We start from the raw sequence: 12,687 nt of genomic DNA, 5'->3' as shown, positions 1-12,687 counted from the left end.
AAAGAACAGCATCCCTACTGTGAAGCATGGTGGTGACAGCATCATGTTATGGGGATGTTTCTCATTGGCAGGGACTGGGGCACTTGTCAGGATAGAAGGGAAAATGAATGGAGCAAAGTGCAGAGTCCTTGAGGAAAAGCTGCATCCCTCTGCAAGAAAGCTGAAACTGAGACGGAATTTCACCTTTCAGCATGACAACGACCTAAAGCACACAGCCAAAGCTACACTGGAGTGGCTAAGGAACAAAAAGGTAAATGTCCTTGAGTGGCCCAGTCAAAGCCCCGACCTAAACCCAATCGAAAATTTGTGGCATGACTTGAAGATTGCTGTCCATCAACGCTCCCCAAGGAACTTGACAGAGCTTGAAGTTTTGTAAAGAAGAATTGTCAAATATTGCCAAATCTAGGTGTGCAAAGTTGGTAGAGACCTATCCCAACAGACTCACAGCTGTAACCGCTGCCAAAGGTACTTCCACCAAGTATTGACTCAGGGGATGGAGACTTATCCAATTATGATCTTTCAGTTTTGACAGCAAGCAGGCAGGGTGGAGCATTTGTTAGATAACATTTTACAATTGGCAATATACAATATCGGGAGTTTCTTAAGTCATCAGGAGACTTGGCAGGTATGCATTTTACATTAGCAGGGGTTCCCACAACTGGTATCCAGGTACACATGCGCACCTATAAAAAGATGCAAATGCGTACCGTCAGTACATTTTTTAACAGGAAAGCGTTGTTTACATAATCTGGTTGTGACTAGGATGACGTCCCTGTGTCCCAACATTTTCCTCAAAATCTTTAAAAATTCCCTATTCTCGGCCACTTCGCATAGCGCGACACACTCTAAATACCTTTAGTCAAAATAACATAAACAACACTTGAACACACAAAAATAAAAAACAAGGTACCAGGTACCAGGGTAATAAAGAACATTATTTTTGTAAAGTGATTCACACAGGCGTATATGCTAATTCCTCAGTGCGCCATGCGTTTTCATTTAGTTTATATTCAATATGAATCTACAATTGTGTGTAACATGGTCGTTTTGTAGCTGTTCAGTTCTGATGGGATTTAGTCCAGACACCACGTGGTTGCAAGCGTCTGAATCCACTACTTCAACAACATCAATAAATAGAGCCTAAAGCAAAGAAATAAAAATGCAAAAACAAATGTATTTTAATGATTTAGTGTATTATTACACTGTGTAACAATTTTTTTTTTTTTTTGTTCCAGGGTAAATCCCTGTGCTTTGGGTGACCATTTCATTGAAATTGACAAGATTTACATTTTTATGTATTTTTTTTTTTTTTTTTTTAATGCAATTCACTTATGATTACACTATGTAACACAATTTTTGTTCCTGGGTAGTAAGTGTTATTTCCTAATTCCTTATGCCTCAAAAGTATAGAACATGGCTATTATTCCCCACAAACTTTGCTTTTGTGACCAGGACAGTGATATTTCAAAATATCACTATTTCCAATAGGAAAATGGGCAAATGTGTCTTTTCGTTCACATAAAGTCAGAAAAAAAACAACATAGGAATCCAAATTAACATGTATTTATACTAAAGTAATACAAAGATGACTACAAAAGATTTAGAAGTGAGTAGTTTTTCGAGATTTACAATTATACTGTATTTACTGTATTTACAGTATAATTGTAAATCTCAAAAAACTACTCGCTTCTAAATCTTTTGTAGTCATCTTTGTATTACTTTAGTATAAATACATGTTAATTTGGATTCAAAAGATTTAGAAGCGAGTAGTTTTTCGAGATTTACGATTATACTGTAAATTTACAGTATAATCGTAAATCTCGAAAAACTACTCGCTTCTAAATCTTTTGTAGTCATTTTTGTATTACTTTAGTATAAATACATGTTAATTTGGATTCATATGTTGTTTTTCTGACTTTTTGTGAACGAAAAGACACACATTTGCCCGTTTTCCCACTGGAAATAGTGATATTTTGAAATATCGCTGTCCTGGTCACAAAAGCAAAGTTTGTGGGGAATAATAGCCATTTTCTATACTTTTGAGGCATAAGCAATTAGGAAATAACACTTACTACCCAGGAACAAAAATTGTGTTACATAGTGTAATCATAAGTGAATTGCATTAAAAAAAAAAAATTTAAATAAAAATGTAAATCTTGTCAATTTCAACGAAATGGTCACCCAAAGCACAGGGATTTCAGTCTGAAGCCAAAGCCAGTTAAAAGTCTGAAATGTGTATAACACAGTGTTAGAACACTGGCCTACGTATAAAAGTGTCCTTGTTAGATGTTCTCTGAGTTAACTAGCATATTACCCAATTAACCTTTTGTCATTCCAAATATTGTTAACAGGTGAGGGTCCATGATTACTATAAATATAGGTAGTATAGGCACAAGTTTGTCATTCTTGAATGTAAGGGAGCAGAAAATGGCAAAATACACTCAGTTAAGCAAAGAAAAAAAGACTAATTACTTTAAGAAATGAAGGTCAATCTTTAAGACAAATTGCAAGAACTTTGCAAGTGTCTCTAACTGCTGTGGCCAAGACCATCAAATGATTTGAAGAAACTTGCACTCATGAGGACTGAACAAGTTCAGGCAGACCAAGGGTGATCAGAGAACAAGTTCATTTGAATCACAAGTCTGCGAAACTAGCGATTAACTGCCTCTGAAATACAAGCTTACCTAAATGCTACTAGAAGTACAGATGTTTCACCATCAGCTGTTCAGAGGAGATTGCCTGGCCTAACTGGAAGAATTGCTACAAAGAAACCATTGTTAAGATTGCAGAATAAGAGGAAGAGACTTGCCTGGGCCAAAAAACACAAACTGGACGTTTGGGGAGTGGAAGTCGGTCTTATGGAACGAGGAGTCAAAATTTGAAATATTTGGGTCCAACCACTGAGTATTTGTAAGACACAGAGAGGGTGAGCTTATGAGTTCTGAATGTATGGTTCCCACCGTCAAGCATGGAGGAGGCAGTGTCAAGGTCTGGGGTTGCTTTGCTGGTGACAGTTGGTGATCGTTAACATGGCAAGCTCAACCAGCATGGCTATCATAGCATACTTCAGAGGCATGTCATTCCATAAAGATTATGGCTAGTTGGGCAGTCCTTCATTCTTCAGCAAAAGATAATGACCCGAAACACATCTCAAAGTTGTGCAAGACCTGGTGAAGGAAAGTGAAGGGCAACTCAATCTAATGACCTGGCCTGCCGTTTCCAGACCTCAATCCCATAGAACTTGTATGGGATGAACTGGACAGAAGAGTCAAAGCAAAGCTACCCACAAGTGCCCTACATCTCTGGGAATTGCTGCAGAAGAGCTGGGAAGACATGTCGGGTGATTTCCTGCTGAAACTTGTTAACCGAATGCCTCATGTTTGTGAGGCTGTTATTAAGGCAAAGGGTGGCTATTTTGAGGAATCCAAGATTTAGAGACAATTTTCTATTTTCTTGAACATTGCTTTGATACTCCTTATGTTTTGTATATTGTAACGTGTTTTCATTTTCAAGTTTTTACAGAAACGTATACAACGTAAAACTCTGTCAAATATGAAAAAAAACAAGTTTCCAGCAAGTGTACTCAAACTTTTGACTGGTACTGTAACTCAGTCTCACGTATCGGCCTCATGCCTTTCTGCTCTGATAGATATGAACATGTGCAAGATGACCACTGAAACCTTTGATCCTGAATCCAGCCTCTGTGACAGGTGCAATCATTTTGAAAGTTTAGAACCAGATAACACCCTAATCAAGCCTCCCTTACACCTTCTCTCCTGTGTTTGTGGAGGAGTGTCGGCGAGTCATTTGAGTAGTCCAGACCCAATGAGAAACTATCACTTGTTTGTTGCTAACAAATACAAAAATAACGATAACAATAAATTAAAAATGGCACCAGAACTGTCTGGAATTGTCACTCGCGCTACTGGAGGTACCCCGACACTAGAATCTAGATCCACACTTACACCCCTGATCCTTGACATCACAATTGTTTGAAATGTTGGAGAAAGTGGTGATGGAGCGAGACAGCTTGGACAATGACCCTTCATTTTGGTGAGTACAAAACCATTTCTGCTGTTATTCATGTGAGAACCTAATGATAAGTTATGTGAAACACTGTACATTAGCATTTTTTAAATGGCAATTGATGAACATACAATTAGCCAGCATCTTTGTACATATTCCAGTCCTGCAGTTCAAATAAAAGTAATACAAAGGAGCACACAATTGAAACAAATGCAATTTGCAGAAATGCAATTGGTTACTGCAATCTGTAGGATCTTCAACTCCTTGAATTCCCACAATTTAGCTCTCCCTTAGAGTACGGAATCACTGCTTTGCCCTATGCCTACTAGGACACAAAAAATAACACTGGAGTTGCCTACAAATTACTTTCATGGAGTAGCAATTCTTGTGTTTTCAGTGTCTTTTGCATTCCTTCTAGTGACCGCTTGAAGTAAAATAAATGAGACTGGATAAAGTGACAGGAGAGGAAAACCTAGAATTCACCAATAGAAGTCCTATATGAATCTGGGTAAAGCCAAGCAAGGTTAGTTAATGGAAATATGGCTTCTGAAAAACAAAACCCACCTCTGTGTTATATATATATATAATTTTAAGAAAAATGTATCACTGGCACAGTTTTATTTAAATACTGCAAAAAATTACAAAATTAAATTAGTGAATACCAAACAATACACTAAAACAGTGACGTTTGCCAGAAGACATTAAAAATTGCCAATGATTTGTTTTACAACGTTACAAAAAAAAAAGTGGAGTATTGTCTTTTGATCATGATCTATAAATACTGTGAATGCAAGTTAGTTGGTAACCTTGTGCTTTCCACCAATAATGAAGTACACAAACAAATGTACACTGTGTAGAGTTACTTCTGTTCTGCCCATACAGTTGTGTTCATCTACTGCCTCTTCATAAAGTTTTAAACAAAAAGTGAATCTGACCAAACAAATAGTTCCTACTGTACAGAAAGTAATGGCAGCACTTCTTTATTTTTAAAAACATCTCCTTCTGTAATCTTAAGGTTAAATGGAGATGTTTTCTTTCTGGTCTGTGCTATGATGCATTGTTCTATTTTGTCGCAACAGCACCCCGTTACAACTTGCATTATTTTGGACAAGTGCAGCAACACACAAACCACAAGACTTAAAGTACAACAACTTTAATATTTCATTAATACTATAGATTAAAAAGTATTGCATAGTCATATGCACCTGTTCTAAAAGAATGTTTTACCTGCAAAGAAAATGCAACAATACAAAAAAAAAAAAAAGTGCTGATGGACGTCACTACCTCGATCTTCTGTCTTTTTTAGTTTTCTCAATGCTTTTGTCCATTGTCTTTTCACTATCCCCTCTGCATTTGGGACAGTACCACTTTCCCTTTGGCTTATAGGTGAGTCCAACACATGAGAAATGAAACCACTCGATGGGGCACTGTTCATTGTCACACCCTATCATTTCACCATAAGACACTTGGTTGCACAGGCAGTAAGTGGGCTCGTTGGGGTCGATGGCAAACTCGACCGGAGAGACCTCTCGCTCTTGCTTGGCTTTAGACCGTTTTTTCTTCTTGGCCGATTTTGATCTCTTCTCCTTGGGAGTCTGCTCCTCACTGGCCTCCTCCTGCACTGCCACCCCGTTGGCGATGTGGCACGATTCGCGGCTTTCACTGTTGCGTTGCCGGCGGATACGTCTGGTTGAAGGCCTCTCTGGCAGGACAGCCTCTGGTTTCACTTTCTCCACAGGCTTTTCGACCTCTTGTGGCTCCTGGAAACACTGCGAATGGGCCTCCATCTGCCTAGCCCGGTTCTCCACCAGTTCCATCACCTGAGTAACCACATGGAGCTTCTCATCTCCCAGCTCCTGGCTGCTGATCAGTGCTCGCTGGAGATGATTCTGCAGCCTCTTCCTCTGACTCAGGTCAGTCTCTTTTTTATACTTCTCGTAGACATCATCAACTTCTTTCAAAACTTCTGCCAAAAAAAAAAAAAAAGTACAACATAGTTTCAAAGTGATGTACAATTTTACAGCTTATTACCTGCACTGTAATTTTGTAAGACTATTAAGGTCCCAACACCTTACCTGGTACTTTACTATTACTCCAAGAAATTCACGCATTCTCTTGCTATAAATGTCTTATAGAAACAGTAAGAGCAGGGGAAGCAACTGGTTAAATTATAGTTCGCATCAGTTAAAAAAAAAAAAAACACTGGTGTAAATGGCATTAACGTCAGACTAGAGATAGGGTTAGTGTCATGAACGGATTACAGAGAGATGTTCTGGAGTTTGTATTTAAAATACGCACTTAATTGCCTCTTACTGTAAATTGAGAACAGAAATAAAAATAGTGGCTTGTAACAAAACGTGTCGTTTCAATGTGATCAATATTTTTTTTCTAAACATACAACAGAAAAGCAAACTGTTTTATATGCATTGTTATTGTAGTTAGTCAATGAACAGAATGTGCGATTTCTACAGACACCAGTGTGCTCCGCTCACATCCACTTCCGTATTCAAGGCAAAGATAATAAAAAGGATCAGACAGACTCCCATAATTCCGAGCAAGTTTAACCATAATTCTATGCGTTTAAAATCACATGCGCCATTACTGGAGCCCATTTGTGTGTAGAAGTCAATGGGAGCACACGGAAATATATAATAAAATAAAATAAATAAAACATTCAACGTTATGTATTATGCAATTTTTTATGTTCAAGTTTTATGTTTATCTGATTTTTATGTGTGAGGCGATAATTTTAATTTGCATCTGTTTGATAAATAATGTCTATGGGAATAAACAAGAAAATACTAATTGGACTTGCTTTTAACGTGTTTGTTTGTTTGGTTTTTTTTATCAACTTACTTCGCTATTAACAAACTTAACTTACACACTATTCATCCAGAAAAGACACTAAAATTATGTTGTAACAAAAAATGTCATAAATATTAAGATTAAAAGCTGCACAGCAATTGAAGAAAAAAAGAACTTATTTAAAAAATACTAACTGCAGTATAACACAAAATCGAATAATTAGTACAGGCTTTGTAAAACATAACACAACATTATTAATATATAATACTAAAGTAATGCACAGCAGAAAGGTAAAGTGGCACTTACCTTTGGGTATCCACAGTTTGCGAATAATAATAAAAATCCATGAAAACGTATCCACTGAATCCACACAAATTCCTCAAATGAAGTAACAGATCAAACATTTAAAAGTCCGAACTTCAACGTTAACTTTGTGCATGGTGTTACTTGTAGTGATCAATTTGTACAAGTGTCTGGAGTACAGCGCCTCCAATAACAACAATAATAAATATTTCACAATCCAAAGCATTCAGACTATCCTGCCGAGCAATGCTGAATGTGTACGCTGTGCGTGTATATAATAACGATCTTAAGAAATGCACAAAATGTAACCAATGATTTTCAACCATGGGCTACTATAAATTGATATGAGTATTTATTTTCGCGAGGGCAGTAATAACGATTTACGCGCCAATTATTACACTTGACCATATTCGCTATACGGACAATCTCTTTTCAAACTCAATATTAATCTACAACAACTAAACCACAAAACATGTCCGTTTCATTTATATTTTTTTACTCCTAAATATTTTTAAATGTATGATTATTTCTAGGGCTTGACACAACTAACTTACCAGTGTAAAACTGTGTGGTTTATGCCTTGCTTTAGTTGTGTTTGTACTGCTGCCTACCACATTTGTAAATGTGCTGCGTTAAGGGAAGCGTTCTGTTGATTGTTTCGCCCAGTAGAAAATAAACATACTCGTGTTCGTAATGCAAGGTGTGCCTTCATTTTTGTTTCAAGCTTAAGTGCCAGGTCGGATGCAACACATTCAACTAAATAAATGTTAGGGGCAGCCATGTTATTGTAAAAGTAATGACCACAATGTTTCAGCATCCAACCACTTCAAACAGTAACAGAGTTTATGAAACCCTCAACTTTCTTACACGTATGCAAAGCCTGCGTTGTAAAAGCAGATGCGAAACTTAAATCTGGTTTAATAATATAAATCAAACACGAAACGCCCATTCAACGTGTTTCTGTCCGCAACAGACTTACATTGAGCACGGTGGGCTCCAATCTAAGCCCCGCCCACTTTGTCAGATACTTTATTATCCTTGATTCAGGTTTTGTTAACATCCAGGAAGTGACGACAGATTTTCTTTTGCTTTGTAAGCAAATTAATTCAAATATGTTTAAAAGCACACAAAAAAAAGATTGTAAAAAAACAGGCTGTCCTTGTGTCTTATGAAATTAAATTCGAAACCTAACGAGATCGTTAAATCCAAGGACCAAAAAAAACAACAACTTTCTCGTAGCACTTAAAAACCAGAATGACCCCGAGACAAGCAGCCAAACAGTAACAGTAAATATCTTTACTGCTGTCCGGTTCACTTAATTTCTCCAGGATTGTTTTGTTTAACGACTGAATTGCTAACGGGTAGGCTACGTTTTGCTTCCTAAGGCTGGATTCCTGAAGCAGACTCAGCAGTCTCCCCAGGATCCTAGTAATATATACTTCAAGCACACCGCATTCCCACACACATCTAGTAGTAATCAAAACAAAGAATACATAAATTACTCATTTACGCGTATAACGTTTCGATTTAAACAAACACGTCAATCGAGCCAATTTATAAGTATTTCAACGCTGTAGTTTGTATTATTCTGTATTGTTTTATTTTCCCCCCACTTGCCAAAATGGCTGATCGCTCTTCCACTTTGGAAAACACCTCCTTTTCAAATCGCAGAAGAGTCGCGTTTTCAAAAGCTACACTATTGCTTCTCAAAGGAGTTTACACAAGGGTTTACATTGCAATTCGTCACAGAAGAAAAAAAAACAAAACCAAAAAAAAACACAATGTCCCTTTCTAAGTATCCAGACTACAGATCGGTACTAGTGTAGTCTGCACCGCATTACAAAAAGAAAACAAAGCACAGAATACTAAAAATTTAAATAAAGCAAACCAGTCGATGCAAACATCATCTATTTATTAAAACTGGCACTTACCTTGATACTTTGTATCGATCTCTCGTAGCAAAGACACATTCCTCTGTATGTCCAAAGGGAGAGACTCCACACATTCGAGATAATCTTCCACATAACTGACCAGCTGGCTCTTTTCTACGTTTGGATAATGCCCTAACATGTTTATAGTTATGCATCAAACAAAAAAACAAATATAGAAAATAAGGAGCAAATAACTTCACAAAAACGCATCTAAAAAGGATACTGTACTATTGCTTCTATGCAGCCCAATCTGCTTGACTAACTGCAATTCACTTCAAACAACACTCTCTTTTCTACGCATGCTCTGGGAAATGCCTTATAAGGCAATGCACCGCGTTTTTGCATTTTCCCGCAGCTTCTCCGACAGGGGGTTGGGCTGTACTCTTTCGGGTTAAAGTTCACAGATGCCACTCTCTTAAAGGGAAAGTAAACGCCTACTTGTGTTCGTAAAATATATTAGGAGCAGTGGCGTACTTTAACAACTATCGAATAGGTAATGCAATTTATAAATTTAGACGTTCTATGAATTAAATCGTCCACAAGTATGACTACAGACAAGTAATATAATAGAAAGGAGAAGCTGACACAAAAGTTGGAAGCACCGCGCAAGCAAAATTAATGTTCTTAGTCATAAATGGGAAATTCATCCACTACTGCACATTGCTAGAACTCTGTAAACAAACCTCTATATTTTAACAAAAAAATCACATATTTCACCGTGCAAGTGAAATACCGACATTTAAAGTCTGAATACCAGATGTTTGTTTGTAAATATTAACCCTTAGAAAAGTACTGCAATATAGCGCTGTAATACTTTTGATTCAAATAATACAGGAGTTGTCTGCAAATTACTTCCATAAGATAGCAGTGTCAAAATACTTCATACTGTAAACACATTTCAGTTCTGAAAAGGAACTCAACATACCCTAAATGCATCACCACACAACTAAGCATGTTAGTAGCATTTTCTCAAAAGCAACATTCTGGGAGTGAGCCCCGTTCTGTTGATGCATTTATTTGGTATAACTATACATCACCTGTGTTACTGCGTTACATTGACAGGATCCTATTTGCTCTCACCTGCTCAGTCCCAAGGACTTCTTAGCTGTTGATGCAAGCACGAAAATAGGATCAAATGCAACTAAACATGGCACACACTGCCACGCCACGGGTCCGCGGACTTTCCCCCTAAGGCAGAGTTACTGAGATAAACGTTCTCAGTTAGTAGCCCAGTTAACAGGACGTGAGAATGCCTGTAAAAAAATAAAACACAAACCTTCTGTCTTTTTAAATACCCCCAACAATAGTGCAAATATTGCAGCCGTGGTGAGAGATACTGTAAAAGTAAGTCATATATTTTCCTTCCGTTTGAATGATAGACATTGGTGTAGTTTGTAATCTTTGAAATACAATGTACATAATGCAATTTGGCTTATTTTCTTAAGAATTAGTTCGACAAAATGCAATAGAGCATGTTTAGGAATATATTATACAAATACCACACAATTATGTATGTCCGTTTATGCAGAAGGAAACTGTTAAAGTGTCAAGCTGGATATTAGATTATTCATCGTAACGTTAGGTTATTATAGTATTATCGTTTGAAAAAAAAATATATTATTACATTTCTATCATAAACGGTTAAGATTATGAAAGCTGGAGGATCATGGGTAAGTTTGAAGCGGTCCCTCTGAAGTGCAAATTTTTTTAAATCTTTTTTTTTATGGACTGATTCTTCTGGCTAAAAGGTGTATACTGTCAGTTATAATAAACTTTTGTGTGAGTGCAAATAGCACATTTTCCTCTTTTGATTTGTAGCATTTTTTATTTATTTTTTCCTTCGGTTACACAGTTTGCATGCATGTCAGTGGAACCAAAGCTGGTAGATTTAAAAAAAAAAAAATGAATGTACAATTATTTTTCCACAGGTGATTTTTATATTATATAATTATTATTAATCACTGGGGAAAAGGGAATAACAGCCCTAATTAATTGTGAATAAATAGAGTTGGGAAGAGCACAGAGTAAACAGAAGGATGGGGGAAGGATCACAACACACACACACACACACAGACAGACAGACAGACAGACAGACAGACAGTCAGTCCTTCTCTCAGAAAGCAGTCCGGTCTACCTTCTCTCTCTCAGTCACCCTTATCCTTGTCTGACTGTCCGTCTTCTCCCCCTCTCTCTCTCGCTTCCCTCAGTGGAGGCTCCAGTGGGGTCATGCAGCCGTGAATAAGGGGACTGTGCAGCAGCTAATGTTGTTATTTGGTTCTTTCTCTTATTATTGGCCTCTCTTTACTGGTAAGTTCACCTGTTGTCTCCTTTTACACTTTACAGAGCCTGCAGACTTTATATAGGATCCCGCCCCCTCTTGCTTCCGAGAATTCGTTTAGTAGATACCTCCTCATAGTGCTCGCGTCCCTTCCAGTCAGCACTTCCGCCACCTGTCAGTCACGGAGATCCCAAGGTCGTTACACTGCCCCCTCTAAAGAGTGAACCATCGCAGTCTCTGTCATGCTTCTACTGTCATCTCCTTTTGACGCTTTACAGATTCTGCAGTCTTCATATCGGATCCTGCCTGACAGTATGGTGGAGAGGTATATACGCACTCTGAAAAACCAGTTAGCCCTGTTTGTAGAGCAGAACCAACGGGATTGGGATAGTCACATACACTAGACCCCACTAGTATAACAATACCCCCTCCTTAAGGGTCAATCATCCCGATGACACCAATTGCATTCACACCACATTGCTACCCTTTGTATGGATTTATTTGTTTATTTTAACCTACAGGGCCACTCCCCATTGTACCTCCAGAGGCGGTCCTGATGAAAAATTTTAGGCTTGGACCTGTTATCTTTCCTAATGCCATACACCACCTCATTTACTTTCTTACACACTGTATATGGCCCTTCCCAATCTTTTTGCAATTTAGGTGACCTACCCTTGTACCTGCCGGGTTATAAAACCACACTTTGTCTCCCACTTCATAAGTATCATCCACAGCTCATATCATCTTACATCATAACGCCGCTTTACCTGGTCAGCAGCTGATTTTAAGTTTTCCCTTACAAACCGGTGAACCCGCTCAAGAGACTGCTGCAGACAATCAGCATAGTCCAAGGGATCCTCAAAGCTAAGAGAGGTGTCAGGGGTTCCATAAACCAGCCTCACAAGTGAACAGAGCTCCTCTCCAAACATCAGTAGTGCAGGTGTACATTTCATATTTAGCCGTTCTATATGCGAACAACAGTAAGGGGATGTGAGTATCCTAATCCCGCTGGTTCTGCTCTACAAAAAGGACTAACTGGTTTTTCAGAGTACTTATATACCTCTCCACCATGCCATCAGACTGAGGCCTCAGTGGCATGGTGCTTGTCTTCCGCACACCCATCAGCTGACACACCTTGGACAAAATCTCTGATTCAAAATTGCAACCCAGGTCTGAATGCAGTTCACCGGGCATGCCAAATCGAGTAAACATCTGAGAGACCAGTGTCTGGGCCACTGTGTTGGCATCCTGGGTAGGAATGGAGAAGGCTTCCAGCCATTTAGTTGGGTAGTCCATAGCAACCAGCAGATACTGATTGCCAGACTCAGACCTTGGAAATGGGCC

The 12,687-nt window shown here is 38.2% G+C and overlaps 1 protein-coding gene across 1 annotated transcript; it reads right to left on the bottom strand.

Moving 5' to 3' along the window:
* Positions 1-4,636: 4,636 nt before the first annotated feature.
* Positions 4,637-9,555, bottom strand: ing2 (inhibitor of growth family, member 2). The gene is made up of 2 exons (XM_041223743.1): positions 9,066-9,555; positions 4,637-5,992 (listed from the first exon to the last, which is right to left on the bottom strand). Exons 1-2 carry the CDS (start codon positions 9,202-9,204, stop codon positions 5,307-5,309), a joined length of 825 nt encoding a protein of 274 aa, XP_041079677.1. The 5' UTR covers positions 9,205-9,555; the 3' UTR covers positions 4,637-5,306.
* Positions 9,556-12,687: the final 3,132 nt, after the last annotated feature.

The sequence above is a fragment of the Polyodon spathula genome, chromosome 2 (genome assembly GCF_017654505.1).
Source record: "Polyodon spathula isolate WHYD16114869_AA chromosome 2, ASM1765450v1, whole genome shotgun sequence".
NCBI classification, from domain to species: Eukaryota; Metazoa; Chordata; class Actinopteri; order Acipenseriformes; family Polyodontidae; genus Polyodon; species Polyodon spathula.
This window is presented reverse-complemented; position numbering and strand designations above follow the sequence as displayed.